This window comes from Eupeodes corollae, chromosome 2 (genome assembly GCF_945859685.1).
Source record: "Eupeodes corollae chromosome 2, idEupCoro1.1, whole genome shotgun sequence".
Lineage (NCBI taxonomy): Eukaryota > Metazoa > Arthropoda > Insecta > Diptera > Syrphidae > Eupeodes > Eupeodes corollae.
Genome location: NC_079148.1, coordinates 141,530,417 through 141,556,319, shown reverse-complemented (window position 1 = coordinate 141,556,319; position 25,903 = coordinate 141,530,417). Strand labels below are relative to the sequence as shown.

The following is a 25,903-nucleotide window of genomic DNA, read 5'->3' as shown; positions in this document are numbered from 1 at the left end:
GAGAATAAAATTTCCCTTGGAATAAATGTCTTGAAGATCAGAGGTTTTCTGAAAGTTCAGGAATTGGTATTAAAATGTTGTTTTTCTATAATACTCTTAAGTGAATATGAGATTTTTAAGTTTATCTTTACGCCGTCGTTATGCATTTTAAATAGGTAAAGTTTTTCGGATTTTGTAGTGATTTTCCTTTAAAAATAACAAATATATTTTTCCATAACGCTGTCAGTGTTAAAAAAGAAATGCATTATTAGTTCTAGGGAAAAAACACGCTAAGTTCCGAAAAGGTTTATCTACTTAATCAAATGTTTGAACAACTTTACTGCCTTTTAAAACTCATAGCAACTTTTTTTTTGGTTAATCACCTAACACTAATTCCCTTCTATTGGAAACATGTCTATAAGCGGGTTTATTTAAGGCTCCTTTAAAATCAAGAATTTTTAAGTTAATATTCAAATATTTGGAAGCTTACGAAGAAGGCAATTGTACACTTAGAATTATCTGATATATTAAATGGTCTTCAGAGCCTTAAACCCAATCACATTCCTGGTGTCGATGGCATTCCTGCTCTTTTCTTTATCGTCCGGAATATTTGTGGACGAATGGAAATCTTCTTCTCTGATCCCAATTATTAAGTTCGAAAAATAATGTTGAAAATTACAGAGCCATTTGTAAGCTTTCCACAATTCCTAAATTGCTCGAAAGTTTAGGAAAGACCAAACTGGAATTTTTCGTAAAAGAACATGTAAGTGATGACCAGCATGGGTTTATATCGGGTACATCAACTGTCGCTAATCTCACATGTTTTTTCTCTTTGGTTATTAATTGTATAGAAAACCAAAAACAAGTAGACTGATTTTAGTAAGGCATTTGGTTCTGTATGCCACAACATACTGCTTCGTAAGCTTCATAACTTTGGGTTTTACTCTAATCTCCTTCAGTGGATTTCATCTTTTTAACTGTTAGGGTACAACAAGTAAAACTTGACAATCAAACCTCAAGATCTATTAAATTTACCTCAGGAGTTCCCCAGGGCAGTCATCTTGGCCCACTTTTATTTATCATCTTTATCGATAATATTTGCAAAAACATATAAAGTCCAACCATTGTCTCATATATGCTGATGATCTTAAATTATTTGTAATAGTATATTCCATTTATGATTGCTTTAATTTCCAAATATACCTCGATCATTTATCAAACTTGTGTTTGTCTTAAACTTAATATCAAGAAATGCTTCGCTATCCCTCTCTCTAGGAACCTCTCAACTTATGAGTTTGCATATTCTTTTGATCGTATCCCTCTCCAGAGAACTGCTACAGTAAAGGATTTGGGTGTCTCATTTGATTCCAAGTTTACATTTGTTCCGCACATGGATGCTGTTGTCGCTAAAGCCAGTTCTTTGAGTGGTTTCAGTAAAAGAAACTCAACGGACTTTTCGGATCCCTATACGCTTACATCTCTATAACTCATTAGTTAGATTACATGAGTATGCTGATGTCATATGGAATCTTTGCCATCAAACATTTTGGGATAGAAGTGAGAAAGTTCAGAATCGTTTCACAAAATATGTGTTTTATAAAACGCGCTAGAATTTGTGTCCAGATTCATAAGCTCGACCTAATCTTCTGCGTCTGAAATCTCTCAAATCTCGAAGAACTATTCATGATATAATATTTGTGCGAGATATTTTATGTTACCATATAAAGTGCCCTAACCTTCTATCGTTAATTTGTATTTATGCCCCGATTAAAAAAAATGATTTGTATTATCTATTTTTAAGAATTTAGTCATAAATTGTAAATTATTTATTTTTTGTATATACAGTATTTATTCTATTTTCATCTGTTAAGCCTGTAGCTCATAGATTAAATAAGTAAATAAATGAATAAGTCAATGAAGATCCGAACTGTTCAGCTATCCGTATTTGGGATTCCAATCATCCGATAATTGTCGGATCTATACTCAATTTGATGTTTAATGTCATCATGGTATGCATAAAAGTGCATTAATGGATCAACTTTATTTGATAGTATCCAGATGAATCTCCTTAACTACGAGTATGTTGATTATTCAAATAATTTGAATATCCAGAAATCTTACACTATCTGGATAGCCGTGTTACCCTATGCTCGATCAAGATCTTCTCGACATGAATGGATATCGGAAAAATCTGGGATACTTTGTATCACTTGATGAATTATTAGAAGGCCAATACCACGAGCATTAATTTTAGCTGCGTTAATTTAGTCTATAAACCGTGCTTGCACAAAACGTAGAGACTTTCCAAGAGTGAAGTGTAAAAGTTTTAACAGAAAAATTGTTCACGAATTTACTCCTACAACTTGTTTTTTAGTCTTTTAAAGTCCTGTAGTTAACTTTGAGTTAACCCCTCAAATTTGGTGAATTAACTCTGGTTTTTGACAGATACAATTGAGAAGTTTCTTTTTGGGAATAATGAATAGTTTTTTGATATATTTGGGCTCTTATTTGTGCGATGGGGATTTATACAAAATTTAAATTTTATCCCTTTTAGAAGAAAAAGATTTATCAGATCATTATAACTGATTTGGAGAAAAAGTTTCAATTTCGTTTATTAATGTTAAAAAATAAAAAACATAACAACAAATGAAATTAAAAACAACGGTTGGTAGCTGTCAATCAAAATGTCAAAATCTAACGATTTCGATTGTTTTTTTGACAATTGAATCGATACATTTTCAGTGATACCAAATTATCATACCATTCGTGAGGTTAAAATCAAACTCCGGCTGTTAAACTTGTCCGTGAGTTAACTCCAAATTCAACATTAACTTGCTCTGGGTTTAACTTGGAGTTAATTCATCACTGAAAAACTCTGCCTACAACGAATGAACGAATGGACGAAAGAAAGTCAATTTCAAACAAAAACACATTTAAATTATAAGAAACCAATTGGCAATAATGTTAAGATAATAAAATTTGTATTTTGTTCTTTAAAACTAAAAAACTTTGTAAAAACAATTTGGTAGTAACGAATTGCAGTGTGGTTGCTACGAACTGTCAAACTCTATCCGCGTTCCACATACCATCCATACTACAACGAATAAATTGTTAGAGTGCAAAATAACCTCAAAATTATACCAATCTTGTTTTGTTTTTGTGGGAAAGATCATGGCTGAGGAAAATATGGAGAAAAGGGTAATTCAATTCGTCGCTGTGTGCAAATAGAAATAGAACCCAAAATATGCGAAAATCCACAGATGCTTAAGACGATCATTTGACAGGTAACTTACCTGTTGCTACGTTCATTCTCGTTTGAAAAGCCAACAAAATGTTTGAATAAAATCAATTTAACGTAAAATTTTAAACAATATAGTAAAAAGTAAAGGCGGAATAAGTTTAACTATATTTGAACATTTTCCAAAAATTCAAATTACGTAATGGTTACTTTAAATTTAACAATTCACTAAATCTATTTGACGTCTGTCAATTTATTTTAGGAGAAGAGATTGAATAGTCTAGTCTTTGGTTGGGATTATAATTAATAGGTCCGTTTAAGTTTGCTTAGATGTGGTTGAACGCCTATTTACTAATAAAATCAGCGAATCAGCAATTCACTAGTTAGCAAAACAAAAGCTTAGCAATTTTGGAATCGCTAGTAAATTCTTAAATATTTAGAAAATTGTTACGTTAATGTTAATCCCTTTTGCGTCATTAGCTTTAAACCACAATTTTGTATTTTTAAATAAACATATTAAAGTATCTTAATAGACCTACATCCTTTTTATAATTAACTTTAAGCTTTAACGAAATTGATATCCTTTTTACTACAAATATTTACAATTTCCCTTTTTATGTGTCCTCTTTCTTACAATTAATTAATGAAGCATTTTTTCCGTTTTATGTACCTTCCTTCTAACGTATAGTCACCGCAACATGCCACAACACATCATCAAGTCCATGGACACCATGCTCAGAGTCCTGCGGCATTGGTATATCAACTCGAGTGACTAGCACAACAGCCGGATGCCACAAGTTGAGCAATATCCGCCTCTGCGAGAACCGCAAATGTGATGACAATAAATTTAGTAATTTAGTCGATAGTAGTCTTGCTGCATTGGCAACGACGCACGAGCATAGAATAAGGGTAAGAAAAAACAAATCTTATTTTATATCACTTTACCTATACAATCTCAACTCGATAGGATGTATAAACTATACAGATATAAAAATATAGTTTATAAAGAGAATAGATCCTTTCTTTTTTCAAAAAGGATATTTTTTATTATGCCAATAAAAATGTAAATTCAATACGAAAAAATATACAAAAGCTGAGACTGAGAGTGGAAAAAGAAAAGAAAAACTAAATCAATTTAAAATTCTATTTGTTTTCATCCTTCAATTTTGTTATATTTGCTTTGTTTTTTTTTTTAGAAAGGACACGAGTGCCGAAGTATGCAAAGATTAGGTCCTGCGAGAATCCGCCTGGGACCATGTGTCTCAAGGAAATTGTATCGCCCAAAGACATGCGGACGATGTCATCATTCAAACAAATGTTGTGTGCCTTCTGTGTCAACTACAATACAAGTGAGTACCTCCTTTATGAACCTACCTTTCTAACAAAATATCATATATGTATCCTTTCGAATGTCCTTTGAGGCAGTTAGATTGATTTTGTGAGTTTTTTTTAAACTTTTTTTCATTTGTGTGTGTTTTTCTTTTCATATCAAGGTTGAAGTCTTATGTCCACTTAAAGCGGGTGACCCTTTTAGTTTTGCCGAAAGTGGACAGGATCTTTGGGATAGTGAATCACTGGAGCCAATCGATCAGGAAATGCTGCAGTCTCGGCAAATTCAAATTGAAAATAAATTCATTGCGGTTCAGTGGATCCTCAAATGTGAATGCAGGACGAATGTAAGTATCCTTTTTGTTTGATTTTCTTTTGGGGGTCTTTTTTTTCCTTTCCTTATTCTCAAGGACCTTACTTTGTTACTGACATTTTCACTGATGTGATGACCCGATGTAAGTGCAAAAAGTATAGTAACAAAATTCTGCTTCCTATGTGTGTGTATGTGTGTACGTATATGATGACATTGGGAAAAGGGAATTGCTATAGAGTGGGTACTTCCGCAGGATTCTGAAATAATTTCCCAATGGTTCCTTTTTAGGTTCTTCGTTTATTTTCCAAGTAATGATTCTGTGTTTTAACCACCGAGTCAGCATCTGGGTGAAATAATAGTTTTTCCCAGATTCCTGATGCACTTCTGCAAAATCATTCAATTTGTTTTGCTACTGCAAACGTGTCGTTCCGCCAACCCCCTGCGCTATAAATCGATTGTATAGGAGTGCATAATTATTCGCGAGTTTTCACATCGCCTTTGTAAGCAAGTATAAGCTTCTGATGCTTGCTTTTCGTCCTTCGAGGCATTAGTTTGCTTTTGCTTTTGTTTCGAATTGCAACGCATCTGGTTGTGATGCATCCAAATGATGATTTTGTTGCGGTAGAAGTTAGATTGTAGAACGTAGATGTACAAACAAACAGAGGGACAGAAGAAGGTTGCAATTTAAGGGCGTTGACTGTAAAACGATAGCAAATATCAATTTAAAAGTCATTAGACGCGCAATCATTGTTTTCCTGGGTGCATTCTGAGATTAACCACGCCAACGTTGATGATGACTACGAAGACTAGGACTACGACGACGACGACGTTGCAAGCATATACCCTACCCTAATAGTTCTCTTATAGTCATATTCTTTGTGCTATATGCATTTCTTGGTCGTCCTTTTAGAGTCTCGTATTCATGATCCTTGTTTCAGCCAAATTGTGTGCTGTTTGTTTGGAACAAAATCATCATCATGAACCTTCTATGTGGTTCAATTTTCCTGATTTCCAATTATTGAAATGAAGTTTTTTTTAGTTTTTCTTCTTTCTGTGGGATTTTCCTTATACCTTCTGAATGTAGAATTTCAAATGAACGAATAGAATTTAGCATTGCTTTTTGTAAATATATAAAAGGATCAATACATAGAGAAATAATCTTCGTTATTCGTTCTTCGCGCACAAAGCTATTAAGCTTATTTTAATTTGGCGGAAAATTTAATTTTGTTCGATGTTGAATTTAGAAGAATTTAGAAGTCGAATCCTCAATTATTCTGTTTTGGATATAAAGTTGAAGGTTAATAGAATAAGGATGCTGATTTTGATTTTGATTCTGATGTGGATGCTGGTTGCGATGATGAGGACGATGATGATGTTGTTGCTGATGGGATATTGGTAAATGAGATCCAATTTTAGATTCTATTTGTATTTTTGGTGTTGTAGTGCAAATGAGAATACAATCGAGATTTGAAGCAATTAAGTCTTGAATTGATGTGATGAGAATTTTGACAGCTGAGATGTTTAGAAGGAATTTCTATAATAGCTTCATAATATACATGTATTGGAAAATACAAGGTTTTTGAGGGTAATTTGGTTAATCATGAATGGAAAATAGTTTAATTAAGAGTTTTGTAAACTTAAGGTTTTATTTTAACAGGAAGTTTTCTTGGGTATGAGCAAGTAAGAAATATATTTTAAACATTGCAAACAACTTCAAAAACAGTTCAAGATTTGAAATTAAAATAACAAACAAACAAATTAGTTAACAAGTTAAAAAACCATTATGAAATTTGGTTTTGAAAATTTAATTTTCCTTTTTGTGAACCATACACACTCTTAGAGAGAGTTCAAAATTAAACAAATTAATGGCCGATGGGTCGTAGTATAGATATAAGTAAAAATAAATTAGATAATCTTATAGTAGAGCTATACAATAAATAAAGCCCAGACGTTCTTTCGTTTGATTCTTCGGGATTGTCTCAGGAACTAAAGGTCAAATTTCTATTGATTAAATGATATACAACAAAAATGAATCAGTAGAAAGTGTTCAATATATAAAAAAAATTAAATTCAGTTTATAAAATTAAATGGGACAAATATTGGACAGTTTTAAACAAAATTCTTTTTAGAATTGTAGAACCATGACATTCAAGAGAATGGAAAGAGTCGAGGCGTATACAAAGATAAACAGATAAAATATGAATTTTTATACTAAGAGGGCGTGGTATCTGCCTACATGTCATGCATTTTGTATAGTTTTAGTTTATATGAATTTTGATTATAACAGAATAACATATGTAATTTGGAATAGTGGAAGTGGTTGATGTTTATGCAAAGACGGAAATAAAGAATCTGAGATTATGTATTTTCAAAAGGCCATTCACCCATTTTTATGAATTCGATATTGAATACAAGAACACTTATAGTTCTAATAAAATGGTGACATTTAGCACAGATAAAGAGTTCGATGAACAAATAAAGGGTGTCCCAAAATTAACGCAAGATTTGAATTAAATAGAAAACGCCGTTTTTAGTCTTTTGATAGTTATATTTTTATTGACTCGTAAAGTACATAGGATAGAGTTATGTATGGAATAACACATCGGACAAATGGCCTCCACGGCTTTGCATGCACATGCGCACTCTTTTGTTGAAATTTTCCATGACCATTCTGCATAAATGTGGCTGAATTTCGTTGATGCAGCGTTGAATCTCCTCCTTTAATGCACGGGTGGTTGTGGGCTTGTTGACATAGACTTGTGATTTCAAATAACCCCATAAAAAGAAGTCTAATGGTGTTAAATCACACGATCTAGGAGGCCAATTTTTAACACCGAAACGAGAGAGTACACGACCTGGAAATGTCTCACGGGCTGTATGACATGTGGCACCGTCTTGTTGAAACCACATATTGGACACATCAATATCATCCAATTTTGGCAGAAAGAACTGTGTAATCATGTCGCGATATCGAGCACCAGTAACAGTCACTGCTTGACCAGCATCATTTTCAAAAAAATATGGCCCAATTATGCCTCCAGCATGTTTTTCAACATTCACATGTGGGTTCTCCGAACCCCAAATGCGGCAATTTTGGCGATTGACAAAGCCATCAAGATGAAAATGCGCTTCATCGCTTAGGATGATTTTGCTCGAAAAAGCAGGGTCCATTTGTTGATGTTCAATAATCCATTCAACGAACTCTCTTCTCTGTAGATGGTCATTAGGCTTCAATTGTTGTGTTAATTGAATTATGTAAAGATGTTCTTGAAATTTGCAATTCTTGTCCACGACGTTGAATTGAGGTTCCTGGATTGTCAGCAACACTCTCACGCACTGCTTCGACATTCACATTTGAACGGCTTGTTTTTGGACGACCAGTGTGTTTGGCGTCTCCAACGGATCCAGTCTCCATGAATTTTTCAATTAATCTTTTCAAAGTTGACGAAGTTAAAACACTATTCCGACCATATTTTGTATGCAATTTTCGAACTGCAGCCGCCAAGCTTTCACTATTTTTGAAATATTCTTTAATAATGAAGACACGTTGTTCTATCGTGTAACGCTCCATTTTTAATAACCCTATACTGTAAGCTGTCAAATTGCTTTTTTTTCAGGGTTGCCAACACTTCACTGCACAAATATCGGCAAATTTAAGTCTTGCGTTAATTTTGGGACACCCTATATAAGCTCTAAACAATTTAAAACAAAATATATTAGTTTTTTTATATGATCAAAGACTTCTTCGTTTAAAAATAATTACAATACATTTTCTAATGAAACATTAACGGCTAATTTCTTTACAAAGGTTTTGTCTATAAAACTCATTTTATTGATAATTTAGAACTCGATTGAGCTCTAACTCATTTCTTCGTTAGAACTCTGATTAAGATCTCAGTTTGAGAAAGAACTTTGACTTATTAGACACTCAAATTAGGGAGTCTAGGATATTAAAACTCCGTTTAGAAATGTGTTTATTCTTTTCAAAGACCTGATTTTTAGATTCATTCCAGTTTAGACGTTAATATTTAAATTTCTGATGACAAATACAGTTAATGCGCTATAATAAAATATAACAAAAAATCATAAATAGAAGCTGCATTACATCAAATGACGCCGACAGTTTCATAAAGTTTAAACCCATTAAACTTTTAATAAAATTGTTTCTTTCATTTCATCATCATTTCTATCATATGCTGTTTAAGAGATTACAGGACTTTAATACTTGAATGGATTGTTTGAGTTTTTAAAAAAAGTGCACACAATGAAATCACATACAATTTCTTTTGATCTTTAGTCAAGTAACGATGTTCAATGCAACAAGAATATGTGTACATGTGTACTTTTATCAAAAAAGAATATTCTAAAGAGATTCAATAGAGCATGAAACACACAACTTTTATTTCGGAAGAAAGTGAGAATATTGATTCCATATTTAAAACAAGCGCTCCAACGGAAACAAAAATATTATTCACTTTGATCGTAAAATGTCAGAATTTCGAGTAAGAACTATCTTTGGGGTGCTACAAAAATGGCAACAACAAAAAAAAACGTTAGAACATAGTTCCATTCAAATGACACCTAAAACTCCTAGAATTGAAAAATGATGTTTGATATTTTTAAAAAATTACTAAGCAATCAACTAGGGCCTTAAACCGAAATTCAATAAATAATTACAATAGAGCTCTTTGTTTTTTTGTTCAGTTAATGTCAGCTTTTTGAAGTACATATTATCTAAATAAATATTATCAAATAAGATCTTTGATGTTTGAAAATTGGACACACAGACTTATTGTAATTAAGAAGTTTATATTAAAATAAATATAAATTTGTCGAATTTATTGTCGAAAGAATAATTTAATTCAATATATAGCAGTTGTTCTAGTCCTATGTACGTTTTTTATTATTGAACGAGAAAAGAAAAAAGGCCGTAACACTTAATCAAAGACCTAAACAGCCATTTTTTGACTTAAGTTCTTTTTACCTAGCGCCACAGAAATAATTTCCTGATATTGGTATTTTGCATTTCCCAAATCCCGAAATCAAATCTAGTCTTCAAAAAAAAAAAAACTTTAATCTTAGAATTCTGATAAAGAAATCACTGAAAATTCATCAAGTTTTTAGATCAATTCCGTCATGAAATTACCTCCTAATTCTAGTTTAATAGGTCTCAAAGTGACCTTTCTCATAAAAATTTAAGGGGTTATCTAATATTTGTTTGGACTCTAATTCACCACTGAGATTAAAATGAAAGCTTTAAACTGATGAAGACCGTCTCGAAACCTACCGCGTGCTGTTGTCATGTGTTCTTTCTGTCTGTTATTCTTTCTTTGTTATTATTGTCTTGTGTTGTTATTACCTAACATAGTCAAGTCGCTCAAAGTGCTGTGTTCTCTACTACCGTTCGATCATCGCAATTCAGCGTGGTCTCAGAAACCATTTCAATATCGCACCTGCCGGTCGAGTTCCCGATCGGAAATGGATGTGGTTGTGGGTCCACACGTTTAGAGATACCATTGGTGTGCAAAAGAAACATAATGGGCCTTCACGAACAGTCAGGAGGCAAGAAAACACCGAAAGGGTAAGGTCGATTTTAAAATCCCCTAGGCATCTGCATACAACCATTCAGCTGCTTCATGAGGAACTTAATAATTATCTCACACATACAAATTAGCAGTGGTGCAACTACTAAATCCACGCGATTATGTTGCGCGAATAATTGCATGTGAAGCCTTTCTCGAAAATCTGCCTCAGGATGCCCTTTGTTTTCTTAAGTGACGGGGCACATTTCCATATTTTAGGATGTTTGAACAAATAAAACATGCGATAATGGTGCCCTACTACCCGAGAGAACTTCATAAGCAGCCTCTGCATACAGAACGTGTGACTGTTTGGTTTGCAATATCCATAATCGGCTTTATTGGCCCTTGGGTTTTGACGAGAACGAAAGAGCAGTTACGGTCAATTCTGAACCTTATGTCAGCATGATTGTGGATTATTGTGGCCCAAACTTGAAGAAATGTATGCAAAGGAAGTGAAGAAGGGGGCGCCACAGCTCACACGGCAAGAAGGTCAATGAATATTTTCGGTGAACACTTTCCCGAACGGCTCATCTCCCTTTAGAGGCGATCTTTCATGGCCAGCACGATCGCCAGATTTAGCCCCATGTAATTTTTTCCTGTGGGGCTACCTTAAATTGTTGGTATATGTACATGTACACTGATCATCCAAAGACTCTTCGTCATCTTAAAAATAATATTCGGGCTGCTATCGCGGACATATAAAAAGTGGAAAACAATTTCAAATTCCGACTATCGACTATGTCAGTGCATTGATGAGAACGGTGGCCACCTTCGAGATGCCGTTTTTAAAACGAAATAAAATAAAACTTTTAATGTACTTCTATAATCAATATTGCCAATACTTTTTGTGTTATGATTTTTTAAAATAAGGAAGTAACCACACCCACCCTGTAAAAAATAATGTTCAACTTCAAACCTTATTTTTGAGGATTATTTGAATTTGATTTTTATTTTCAAAATAAATAAATTGAAAAAGAAACATATCGAATTATTAAACAATTTGTATGAAATTTTTGAAGTATGTGAGCAGATTTTATTGCTTATTTTGGAACCAACATCTTTTAAAAAATTTTGAGTTCAGAGTTGGCTTCCAAGTTTTAAAATAAGAAATTTAATAAAAACAAAATATTTAAGAATTTTTAATAATAACATTGATTAGTTGAGGTTAGTGGAATTGTTTTTGATATTGAAGAGACTGTTATGCAAAATAAAAGTTCATTATACCTTCAATATGAGCTTGGTTTATGGTAGCCTTTCAATTAATGTGCTTTTTTAACGATCCACGCTGAAATTTTGTTGGAATTGTCAGCGAAATAATTCCCTGAAATTTTAGCAAATATTTTTTGAAATTTTAATTTAAAATTTCCCATTTAAAATACACGTAAACTTTGATAATTTTTGTTCGTAATATTTACGTTGGTCTGCTAATATCTCGTTAATAATTAATAAATTTAATGTGGCCTAACTTGTTTACATATATTTTATTAAGTAGAGTAAACAGTTCTTATAGTTTAATTATTACAAAATTATATTTAATAATAATAAATTATAACAATACAAATTAGTAAACTCCATACCTCAAAAAAACATTAAATGTCTCTAATTTTAAAAAATCTACATTTTCATTTTTGCACACTGAATTTGCCTGTCTTAAACAACGGGAAATTGGCTCATGTAAGCCATAATTTATTCTGTGTTAAGGAATACGGAAGGTATCGAACACTCTTAAAGTATACCCATGACAATTAAAACAAATTTTACTTAGCAAAAAGGGAAAATCAATTTTAGAATTTATTAAGTCTCTAATAAACATTGCATCAAAATATTTTCGTCAAATTTTAAGACTTTGTAGTCCAGAAAGCAAATATGGGGCATCATAAGAAGGTCGAGGAATATTCCAAAGTAATAGATAAAATATGTATGTACATATCTAGAAAAGCGTTTGTGAATTGTTTGTAGTCTATTTGAGTGAATGGAATTAAAAAGATTTCATACTATACAACCATATTCCAAAATAGACCTGACGTATGAGAAATACAGGCTCTTAAGAGTGAAGGGATCCTTAAATTCCTTTGAATTTCTTCTAATAAATCCTAACAAAGAACTTGATTTGGCTACTAGATAGTCTATGTGACTATTAAAATTAAACTTTGTGTCAAATATTGCACCTAGATCCTTCTTTTCTTGAATTTTATCAAGAGCCGTATTTTCTAAAGAATATTCATAACATACATAACATAGATACAAAAAAAATTAGTCTGTTTGCAAGTTTAAACAAACTGATAAATTTTTTACGATGCAGTACATATTCAAATCGTCATCAAACATAAGACATTGTGAATGAACTGGACAATCTTGAATATCAATGACTAGTAGAAGAAAAAACAAAGGACCCAGATGACTTCGTTGGGGAATACCAGATGCAAATCCTATTGCTAATACGAACGAATTGGGTTCGATCACTCGGACATGACTCAAAACATTTCAATAGATTAAAGTGAAAACCACGCCCCTGAAGCTTTCGAAGCATGATATGATGATCAACTCTATCGAATGCTTTGGCAAAATCAGTATAGATCACATCGAACTGAAAACCTTTCTCCATTGTCGTAAGCACAAAATTAGAAAAAATTATAAAATTTGTGTTGGTTGATCTACCACTTACAAAACCATGTTGCATTCTAGAGATCACTTATTTTATTAAAAGTTTAAGTTTCTTATAAATCAAGTTTTCGAACAGTTTTGGGATAGCTGATATTTTACAAATTTACAAACTCATTCTTGTATGCTCTATCTTTTCCGACATTTAAGCAAAAAAAGTAAGGATTATATAAAACAATTGGTTGAAAGGACCATTCTACCGTTTTGATCAGAGTTTTATGAAATAATATGACAAATGTTAAAATGCCGAGATCTTAATAATATTACAAAGGGCTGAAATATTTAGGACATTTCCAACAAAATTCCAGCAGCATTCTGTTTTTGTGGATAAATTCTACCAAGAAGAATATTAAAAAATATGTCAAACGATTTAGAATACAATCAAATATAATCTAGAAAAAAAATGCTATAAGTTTAAAATAAAATAGAATAGTTTGGTATTGAAATTTAAGAGCTCAAATTTGATTTTTCTTATTTTTATTTCAAACATTTTGAATTTTAAGCCTGTTAACAGTTCAATTTTTGAATAACATTAGTTTTAGTTTAAACAAAAAGTTGATTCCCTATCAAAGTATATCATAGCTCATAGAATCTGCTCTTCTTGTTATTATATTTATCTAAAAAAAATTAAAACTCAACCAAACCTGACAATTTCATATCGTCTTTCCCTTAAGATAACATGTTTCCTTAAAGTGATTTATCTATTCCACGTTTCTTGAACTTTTCCTTTATTCAATCAAGTGACCTGTCAACGAACAAAACTGCATCTTTACATAACAAGAAGCAATACAAACATTATATATACTCAAATACATCCAATTCTTGATTTTATTAACCGAATAATATTTGAAGATATATATAAATATATTTTAATACTGACATTCCATCCCAAGAGGATATTTATCTCTATTGTCATCCAAAAACCCAACTTTATAATTTGAAATTCAAATTACATTCTCCATTGCTTTTCTATTATGAGTATGTATCTAGCTATTAGAGTATTTCAAGACCGATAGAAATATTTTCTTTCTCTCACCAAAGATGTACCTTTAATTTATCTTCCCACTATTTAAAAGGTGTCTCAAAATTAACGCAAGACTCAACTCGATTTGTGTAGTATCTAATTGGTTGTCAACTCTTAACACAAGAATTTGACACTTGACAGTTTAGTGTTTTAATAGTCTAAGTATCTTCTTAATTCTTGAACTGTGGCTGCCAAATTTGTTTTGATTATTCAAACAAACGTTGTTCTCTTGTGTTGACAGCTGTCAAATAGATTTTGTTAGAGTTCTATCACTTTGCAAACAAAAATGGTGGAAAATCTAAGATTTGAGTATATTGCGAAACACCCTTTATAACAATCTATTTTAATATCAAAAACAATAAATCGGTTTGCCATGTTGAAATGATTTAAAATTGATATAACAAACTCCAGGTTTCTGTCTTGCTGATGTCATAAAGCTTGTCACACCACCACCGACCGACGATCGACCAAACCATTTTATAGCCACCAAAGTACACAACAATATCTGAAATCATAGCTGTCACTCCAACTTTGTACCATAGAACTCTTCCTGACAATGTTGCAGATCCTGGAAAATTGATTATAACTTTCTGTTGGCTGTTGGATGCTTGTCGCCCCGCATCTCATGATGTCCACTTCTATTATAGATATTATTGTGTTGCATCCGGATTGTTCTTACTTATTCTAACTGTACTGTACTGGTATATAAAATATATCTCTGGCACTGTCAGAAGCTGAGCTCAACCTATAAGGACCTACCTATATGTATATAGGGACTGCTCAGCTCATTGCTATTATGGGAATCATTAAAAGACCACTCCTCGTATAGCGTTTGCTGATGCTTTTTGCTATATCATTACACCAGATATTTGTTTCAGTTGCAGCTGCATTATGAGGAATTAATGTGAAACTATCCGAATCCATTGCTGCTCTGGTTATGATGGCAAAAACAATCTACGACGACTCCAACAACGACGAAGGACCGGACGACGACGTTGGGAATGGAGATGGTGATGAGGTTTCCATAGCCACATTTTCACCTCTCTCCTGCGATAGCGCTTAGAAATTATCCTGAGTGCACTCCAGTTAATGCAGTATTGCAGTAGTACTTGGATATTTTTCCCATGCGGAGTCCTTCCTAAGGACTCGCAGTGGGGCAGCAAACTTAAATGCGGGAGGAACGCTCGAGTTAAATATGAATAATTTAATATTTTCGCTGTTGCACTTCCATCCTTCCCTCTCGTTTTGCCAGAATGTTCTCGTAGTATCATTTACAAGTAATTTTGCGGTCATTCTATATAGAAAGGATATTTTAGGAAGAAACAGCGGAGCTCGGTCTAAATGAACGCAGTGTTTTAAAACTGGAAATGGTTTATTCTTGCAGCTTGACTTTGATAGCGTGTTCCTGGATTTGAGGAGAAATTTTTAATATAGAAGTGAATTTCTACGTATATGATGATGAATGGGAATTAATGAGTTGTATATTTTTGGAACATTTTGTTGCGAGGAGGTTAGTCTTTCTGCAGGTGTTCGTACACTTCGCTACCTTTGTTCCTTAATTATAATTAAAAAATACTGATAGAAATGAAATACCACTGAGCTCAAGCTGCGAAAAATAATGATTTATTAGTTTGTATTTTATCAGCAAAAGTGGAGATAAATTGTTAGGGTTTATGGACTTCTATTAAACTGAAGCTTTTGGGTGTTCTTGTTATGAGTTATGTTGCATTGTCCTTTTTGCATTCATTAACCATTGATGTGTTTGTGATACAACTACCGTAGGGTTTGAGGGCACTCAAGGAGATTTATGGTCATTTACAAGAAAAGTATCTAAAAAAAACTTTTTTTAAATTCAGTATTGTGTATACATTTAATATTATAATTAAATGTACAAAATAAACAAATTGCAAGATTTTTTAAATAAAACATACAATAAATGAGTTTTTGATCATTGAGTAGTGGATATAGCCTCCCCTAAACATCTATCAAAGTTTTAATTCGCCTCGGCATATCTTGAATAAGGATTCCTACGATCTCGTCGTCCAAATTATCCCACTCCCAAATCTGAACAGATCTTAGCCCCTTTTATGTCTTGGAAGAGCAGGGCCTTATCATTTTTTCAGCAGATCCCAAATATGGTCGATTGGATTCACGTCCGGGATCAAGTCATCACATGGATTTCCATTTCTTCCAAGTAGTCCGTAATGCAAATGGCAACGTGAGGTCTCGCATTGCCTTGCATCATCAAGGTATTTTCACCAATAAATGGTGAAAATTGTCTAAAATGTTGTGCATGTAATAATTGGAGTTCACCGATCATTTCACTATGCACAGCTCAATTATTATATGCAAATGTCTGCCCACACCATGACGTAACCTCCTCAAAAATGTTCCCGCTGGGCAACTGTTGTCGAATTGTATGCCCCACCTGATATTCTCCACACTCTTTTACGTCCATCTAGTGAGCGTAGACAAAACCAGGACTTATCAGTGAAAGGAGCTTTAGCCTAATCGGCCTTGGTTCAATCTTGGTGGAGGTGAGAAAATTCCATTCGCTCGTGTTGTATCGTGTGTCCGTGTATACGACCAGATAACTCTCTATTAAACGTCACCCCACAGTTTAAGCATTAACAGTGGACCTTCTCACTGATTTAAGTCAGTGAAACACTAAAACCGCCTTTAGGTGACGATATCGAAGGCTTTGAAGCACCAAATATCTCTGCAAAAAAATTATCAAAATAACAAACACACATCATAAAGTATGACTGTGTCACTTTTTTTATAACTCAGTGTATATTTAAATCCTACTTTTAATAGGGTGAAATAGGGTATCATATCAATTTGAGTATAATTCAAGTTGTCCTCGCTTTTGAAAGACGATTTTTGAGAGATATTTTAATTTTAAAATCAAGCTATTTATATAGGGTCTTTCATTAAGCAATTCAAATAGTTAAATTTAAATAAAACAAAGGTTGTGTGAGATATATTTCACCAAAATTTTGTATTCGTTTGAAAAGTATATCATTGCCATTTAATTCACTAAAAGAAGACGGAAAAAGGTGTTCGGCTAGAAATAAACGATAATAATCTGTAAATTCTTTTGTGACTTCTTTTTGGCTTTTTTAATTATCAATTCAATTGTCATTGAAAGCCAAAATTAGTCTTTGATTTTTTTACCAACAATTAAATCTTTAAAAAATTAGGCATCCTTATCACTAAAACAATTTATAATTTGAGAATAGGAAATATTTTAAAAGTAAGAAAAAATTTTCTTATAAACTACAGTAAAGTTCAAAATCCTCATTTCGGCATTCCTAAACTTCTTCGAAGAATAATCCATAAGGAAAACAATTTTTAATGATTCCATCCCTATAATTTCTTTAACATAATAAAAGTTTTAATAGATTTTTTTCAAGAAAATTGAGTTGAAAAGTTCTTCAGGCCAAAATAAATTATGTAATCAATAAGTGTCGGAGAAAGTATAACTACCACCAGTTTTTTTTTTGATATCAGATTTCGTGAGAAAAATTTGAGGCTTCTTACATTTTAAGGACCTTTGTTGATTTTGAATAAAACACAAATTATTTTGGAAATTATTGTCATTTCTATTTATTATGATAATATTGGTATGGTTCAATTATATATGAACAAAATATCGGCTGATTGGCTGCTGCGACCTCAAAGGAACATCTCCATCCGATGGTCGAAATTTTTGATGACGGTAAGGCATAATTGAGGTTCTACGCCGCGCCGTATAAATCTCAATTAGATTTTAAATTGTTGCTGGCTTACACCAAGGCGAACACCTTTTTTTTTAAATATCAATTTACCCTTAAGCTCAATTTCGGGAGTTCTGTCAAGTATAGAGATTATTTCTTAAATCGCACATAGATAATGTGGAATGATTTGGCCCACTCTGTTTTTCCCTCCCATTTTGATGTTTCGAAGTTTAAGACCAATGTGCACCGGTATCTCCTTTTAAATCCTTCCTTATTTTCCTAACGCTCGCACTGTATTTAGATATAAACATATAAAGGGTACCAATAACCCCTTGAGTGCTTGTTAATTATAAAACATAACCCCAAAGAAAGAAGTTTAACGGTGCCAAATCTTATGATTTTAACAGCCAATAGACATCGCCACCAGGTGACATAAGACGGCCATTGCATTTGTCGCATTGTTTCAACCGTCAAGTTAAGTCCACATCCATATCTTACAATTCGTGTTCCAGACCATTATCATGCCACGATAGCGAACACCATTAACAGTAACTGCCTGAACTGCCACATTTTTGAAATAATCGCACTAAACAGTCACTCCATTGACTATTGAGGACACTTGAAATTGTCATAAGTCTTTAGTTCTTGAATCAATTGAAATTGACGTGTTAATGCAAGTCTTTATGCATAATGTTCATCAACAACGAGCGTGAGAAATGCAATTGTTTGGCACGATGACGAGTCGAATTGACGTGGACGGCTCTTCAGCCTCACTATCACGAAAAGCATTAATATTTTGTGTGCGAGTATACACTGGTAATTTCACATCTCCTAGAGACCCGGTTTGCTGAAGTTTTTGCGATATGCATTTTGATTTGAACGTCTATTTTCATAATAAGCCTGGATAACTTTAACGCATTTCTCGATTGTGTATCTTTGCAAAATTCAAATTGAGTTAGTCTGAAACTAAGAAATGTCAAAAAAAACTTGTTAAGGCGTAGTTCACATTGAACATAGGCGCTTAAAACTTAACAACTTTATAGAAGAATTCTTTTATAAATTACAATTTTTTTAATTTTAAGTATTCAAAAAGAGACCAATAAGAATTAATTTAAGGGAGTTTTGAAAAAAAACATTCATTTTTGTCCCCGAAAAATTGTTTGTTTGAAATAAAAAATATTAATAGTATTTAGACAATGAAAATTAAGGCCAGTTTTCTACTGTTCCTAATACTCCAGGCGTTGTGTTTCGTCAGTTACCTTCAGCTTTCGGGTCAGTTGAATTTTGGACGTAACCAACCCTTTTCCAACTTATAATCTTAAAATTGTCTGCCTAGGATGTTCGTGTAAATTTTTGAGCTTCTTCACCTCACAATCTTTGGTAGATCAGTTACTGAGCTAATTTATGTATTGAAAAAGCATTTGCTGAATGCATAATTTGAAAAATATATTTAATAAATGACAGCCAATTTAACAGATGGACTTTTAATAATATGACCGCTATATCAACTGTCAAAGTTACGAAGTCTTTATAGAAAAACCCTCTTAGAAAGTGTTCGATTATAAAAACATATAATTTTGAGTTTGTCTTAAACAAAACCTATTAGAAAATTTACGTTGTGTGTATTTTAAACAAAAACTACTAAAACATAAAATTTTCCAAACAAGCAAAATATGATTTTTAATATAAACAAAAAACAAAAACATTTTCCTTACATTCTAAAATTATAATTTCTCATAAATATTTATCAGTTATTTTTTTTATCAATATAGAATATGAACATATACAAATATTACCTATTTTCACTTTATGCAAAACAGTTTCAGTGTTGGGGAGGAGAGGGTTATATGGGTTTTGTTAACTATATATATTTTAGGTATATCGATTATTTTCCTTCAATTGTATCCTTTTTTTTTTCCTCTATCTGCATATATATAAAATATTTATATTTTCAGGCGGAATACTGCAACCAAAGCAATAATAATCGCACAACAAGCCATTCACACCACGATTCGACCACAAATCGTCGAAGGGTCCATACCCGAACATAGCATCACAATAGTCGTCATAGGGTATAGAGGGCCGAACATATTCAAGGTTCCAATTTACATTATGATGCCCCCAAAAAACGCCCTATCGACATTTAGAAAAGAGACGACGAACGACCGAAGACCGAATACGATGAAAATGAGGATGATGATGAGATGAGAAGGAGTTCAAGCGAGTTATATGGTGGAGAGAAGAGGACTCTAAAGCTATACAAGAGTATAAAAGCAGCAGGCCATTAGTACCAGAATCCAGGACCATGGATGGCTACATAACATCCCATATATAGTTGTGGCTTTGAGCGCATGGGACTATACCATTCAACCATTTAACCATTTTCAACAACAAAACAACACATCAGTCGAAATATACATAGATACAGAGTGATGATGACAAAAATCGTATATACTTGTATCTAGATAGACATAAAAGATACTCAGATACAAAACAATGGAATAACACAAAACTAGTACATAAACATATATCCGTGTATATGCATATAAAAGTGAAACCAGGATATTTCGGTTAAGGATCATCACAAAATGAGAATTAAACCTCCCCATACTACTCATAGCCTGGCAAACATCCAACAAACTCCTCCAACTCCAACCGAACCGAATAGAACCGGCCTCCTCCCAAAACGCATATCTATACTATTCTTTCCGAAGGGCTCCATCATCCCCCATTCCCCCCACGATATCATCACCCATATCCAAACAACAGAAACTTGAACCGGAACTGAAACTGGAAGAGGAAGTGGAAGTGGATTGAGTATAGTGATGCGGCAACAGACCAACAACAGTGGCAGCAATGGTTATGCGGTCAGGGTGTTAGTGGTCATTATTGACCATTTCGATGTGTGTTTTATGTTTTCATTTCACAGTTATACACAATCTCCTTTTACACTCTTTATAGTTTATTATGGATGTAAGTAGAACAAGAGTATTTACATACATATATAAGAATAATACAAATGTACATTAGACTGATTCAAAAAAATTTGCTTTTTAGGTAAGAACTTTGTAAATTACTACTCCTGTCCAAATTCAGCTTTTTAGATGGATATCACTCTTCGAAAAGGTCCTTTGAAATAACTCAACAAAATTTCTTTTGTAAAAGTATGAAACTCTTTTCATCAACGGCGATTTCATTGAGTCAGTTAAATTTTAATTGACTCAACGAAAAGTTCGTAAAATAAAAATCTTCAACTCGTAATGAAAACGCTTTACATAATTTTTGAACCTTTTAAGAAATGTGTTAAACTATTTCAAAGAAGATTCTAGCACAATACCAAACGTCATAATCGGGTGTTTTCTTAGACATGTTATTTTCAAGACCCATATAATTCATTGTTATGGTCACGATATTAGCTTCGTTAGAAGAGTAAAGTATTGCCATATTTTAAAAATGACTTCGATCAAGTGGGTGTGGTGGCTGACTTGAGGTCCAATATTAGACCACTTTTTCCAGCATTTGGAGCCATACATCAATAAATATGTCAATAAATACCAAGGCCTGGTGACTTACACCTCACCTCTCTCTCAATTAATCCTGTATTGGAGTAAATTGAGGAATGAAAGGGACATATAGTGTTTGTAAAGAATTTGACTGCGTAATTTGAGAAAATAGTTTTTTACAAGAATTATTCTTGGAGGATTTGTCAATGCTCGCAAATGTTAGCAATAACGCTTAAAATATATTTTTCCAAGGCGTCAACCGTATTGAGCTTAACTTCATAGACAAGGGATTTCTTATATCCCTACAATATTGAAAGCCACGCCGCGCCACAGGTCCACGAAGACCCAAAATAATACTCTCACCAAAATGTGACTTCAATAAATTGATTAAATTGATGCATTTAGGTATTATTTTGTTAATCAATTTGCCATATTTTCAAATGTTGTGCAGAATAAAGTTGTGAAATGGGAAACCAAACGTCAGAATCTTAAACTGGTCGCTACGCTTCCTCGGTAGCGGCGCCGGCCGCCGGCGTAGACTCCAGTACAGATATGATTTCTAGTATGATTCATCTGGGAATGGAAACCTTTAATTCGAATAGGGTTAAAAGTATTAAACCCAAGGTTAAATGCTGGTTCGATTCAAGCTGCAAAGAGGTTATCAAGGAGAAAAAGGTGAGCTTACGGTGTATTACGGTTACCAAAATTAGGAAAACCGGAAAAGGTTTAAGAAAGCATGCAACGCTGTATAAACCAAAAACTACGGCGAAAAGTATTGCAATATCCTAGAGGCAGTAAGAATTTTTGGTCATTCGTAAAAAACAAGAGGAATTCTTCCTCTTACTCGGTTCCTACGATTGTTGTCAATGACACTCCTTTAGTTAGATCTATTGATAAAGTCATCTTATTTGCAAGGCAGTTCGCCGAAAATTCCACCTTACCAGATAGTGTCATGGCTCACCTAGTTCTTGAACGCGTAAATGATTCTATGGGACCAATCTGAACTGTGGCGAGAGTTCTTAAAGATCTCAACATTCATGAATTCGCTGGCCCAGATGGCCAGACTCACAGCCCTCCTCTTCGGATGTGGAATTGCAACTGATTGCAAATGATTAGCTCATTAAATTCCGACCTACACAGCATTGTACATAGGGAACAAAACATCGTGTGGAGTTTGATGCTTCGAGAACGCAATGCTGTTGTTGATGTCCATTAGTTTGAAGGACCTTTGAAAGATTTTACCTCTAGTTTTGACGATTGAGTTTTGCGCAATTCTTTCCAAAAGTATGTTGAAGTCCCCTAAGAATTCTTCGCCTTGTCTAAAACCTTATTTGACATCAAATGCATCGGTGAGATCTTTTTCCGACATTGATAGAGCAGCGTTCAAGCTCCATCGTTATTCTGCACAAACGGATAAGTTTGGCAGGGAGGCTAAGATGCCAAAACTTGACATTGTTTTGTAAAGCTCTTCTCTATAGATGCTGTCACAAAAAAGTATTGCCAGATTCAAAAAACACACTTCCAAAAAACACTCTTTATATGAACCACCAATCTAACTTTTTCTTAAGGAAATTTATGTGGTCTATAAAGAAGGTCTTAAAATATTTTTTAATAAGCAAACTCGTTTCAAAATCAGATTCATGGCTTGTCGAAGCAAGAAAATTAAAAAAGTGATAAAATTTTAAACCAGTGAAATTGGTAACCTTATATTTAGTGTATTCTGCCAATCATTTCAATGTAAGAACTGCTTTTTGATAAAAAAAATGATTGTAAATTTAGGTACCCTAATAAAAAAAGTATGTTAAGGCCTTTTTTTAAGATTAATGTCATAAATTCAACAGGTTTTTCAGTTAGAAAACGAAGAACAAAAGCCAACAGAGAAACGCTATAAGCGACTTCTAAATATCAATCTAAAAAGGTGAAATTTAGTTTAGTTTAATTTTTTTTTTGAATCAGTCTAATTAACATGTATACACTCATATATACATATTTATGTACTGTATTTGAGATAGGAAAAGGTCCCTTTTGTGGCTGTACCAAAAGGGCGGATGAGCTTATTTGAATGTTTGACGTTAATGAAGGACAAAAACGGCCATTTTCGAGTGTTCACAGAATTGTTTTTTTTTTCTTCTTTTTTTTCTGTTTTTGTTGTTGAAGAATTCATTCATTCCATCTTCTATATGTATTTATTTATATTAACAATGTAGTCGAACACAACAAAAACAAAAATAAGGGAAGGGTTGATGGGTTATAAAAAAAAGTTCAGATTGAATTCCTGGGAGTTAATTATTTGTTTTTTTTTCTTACTCGATGCTTCATTATCCGCACACGCAATGAAAATTCGCTTTCACAAATAAATACAAAAATATATACAAACTAAGAAAAAAAATCGCATATCTGTAGAAATGAGGAACTCCCCATCAAGGACTCGCCTTGTATAATATCACCTTTGTTTTTTAAATTGAAGGGCACAACAAAAACATATCTGACAGTGAAAAAAAAAAAACAAAAATTGAATACACATCACAAAAACACAAATTATTGTTTCAAAAATACAAAACAGGATATCCATATCAAATTTTATTTGAAAGGACAACACAAAAATAAAAATTAAAACAAAAACAAAAACAAAAGGACATAAATAGATGTAATTATATAAAATTAAACGGATAAATTTCAACAGAAAATTAACAAAAAAAATAATTAGATGTTTAAGCTACCACAATATTATTCCGATAAATTAAACTTAAAAAAAAAAAACAATAAATAATACAAAATAAAATCACAAATTGAATGTAAATTGTTGAATCCAAACCAGAAAAAAAGCGTGTAAAGATCTAAATTAAATTTAATCCTTAAAATTTACAATATACAAACACAAAACAAAAAATGAATTCATATTAATTTATTTGGTTACTTTTTATGGGAGAAAAAAACGTTTTTGGGAGAGTTTAAAGTAGATAGATATAGATTTACCGAAATCTGAACTGCTTTAAGGTAGTTTTTGAAAATATGAAATCTCAAAAAATACACCAAAGCTACGCAGTCGGTGTGAATTGTAAGAAGATAAAGAAAATAGGTACAACTTTTTGAGAGCAACTTGAAGTTTCAATTGTGAGAGCTTATATGTATATTGTATCTACCAATAAGAGATTCCAAAATTTATTTTCCTTTCTAATAATTGAATTATTCTATTTCTACCAAACCTCTGCTCCTGAATCAAATTATTTTCCCTTTTTCAAAACTTAAACAAACAACTTAATAAAATGTATAAAACAAAAATTCAAGATTTAAAACCAAAAATAATAAACACAAAACAAAATAAAAAAAACTTCTTAATGTGAATTTTATTGCATATATAAAATAGAAAACAAAAAAGAACGTGATTTAAATAGTTATTATACATAAAATTTCAAAATGGTATTCAATTGTAAGTGGAAAAAGATTAAAAAAAAAATGAAACTAAATTAAATTTTATGAAAGGGTTTTTAATGTAAGATATATTAAAAAAAATGCATAAAATAAAATTATTGTAGTAAAGTATATAAGTAAGATTGTATAATAAAAAAAAGAAAACAACAATTAACATTTCGTATGTAATTTAAAAAAACAAAATAAAAATTTTAAATTGAAAATAATATGGGAAAACATTTTAGCACGGAATTTATACATTTGTTTTATTTCTTTTGGCGTTTTTTTTTTTGGAAAATTAAAGGATTTATGTTCCAAAGAGTAAGTATTGATATGAATGGCTTTTCAGGAAGAGGTTTTGTTTGGAATAGCCCGCTATTTGGACAGCTGTCACTTTTGAAGCTCTCATATTTTGACACTGGACAAGTTAAAACTTAAAAATGAAATGATACACTCTTAACCAAAAAATTAAATTTGATTAAAAATCATCACTGAAATGTTGAAAATTTTTCAATTCGGTACTTTTGTATCGTTTATGTGAAATACTTTCTCGGCCGGAAATAGTGAAATTGGGACAAGCTAGTAACATGAAGAATCAAATCAGTGTGCACCGTTCAAAAGAACTAAGAATATTACTGCTGAAGGTAGATTGAAGTGTTGCCTAAAAACATATACATAGGTTTGTGAATTTTTCGTCGAACTTTAGAACTAGGCATTCCACTTACGACGATACACCGTATTTTGCATAGAAACTTAGGTATTAAGGCTTTTATACTTCAATAAGCAATTAAGCAATCAAATTCTTGTACAGTACATATTGGTACAAAATTTCTTGATTTTTCTTTAAATCTTTAATTAGTCTTTAATTGGTCCTTCAATATGAAGACGATTTTATATTATCATTGCAGAATTAATAGATGGAGATTTTGCTGAAAGTCTAGGGACTTAATATCTTCTAAACATAATCTATCCTTAAACTACTTTTTCATGGTGATTCTAAATGTTTTAACTTCTCTTGTAGGACACCCTTTATTCTTCATATTTAAACTACGAGTTTTTTATTGTATACACTACGAGTATTTCTCAAACGTTGTCCTTCTAATTCAATAATATGCATAGTATCCAATTGTCTCTTAAGTAATAT

General features: G+C 32.4%; 1 protein-coding gene across 2 annotated transcripts in view; it reads left to right on the top strand.

Moving 5' to 3' along the window:
• LOC129944615 (CCN family member 4) overlaps positions 1 to 23,910 on the top strand; it is a 178,409-nt gene extending 154,499 nt beyond the window's left edge. For both annotated transcript variants that reach the window (XM_056054162.1, XM_056054161.1), the window contains exons 6-9: positions 3,906 to 4,126; positions 4,414 to 4,566; positions 4,711 to 4,893; positions 19,801 to 23,910. In XM_056054162.1, the coding sequence (XP_055910137.1) occupies positions 3,906 to 4,126; positions 4,414 to 4,566; positions 4,711 to 4,893; positions 19,801 to 19,896 (653 nt within the window). In that variant the 3' untranslated portion in view covers positions 19,897 to 23,910. The remainder of the gene's footprint in view (positions 1 to 3,905; positions 4,127 to 4,413; positions 4,567 to 4,710; positions 4,894 to 19,800) is intronic.
• The last annotated feature ends 1,993 nt before the right edge of the window (positions 23,911 to 25,903 follow it).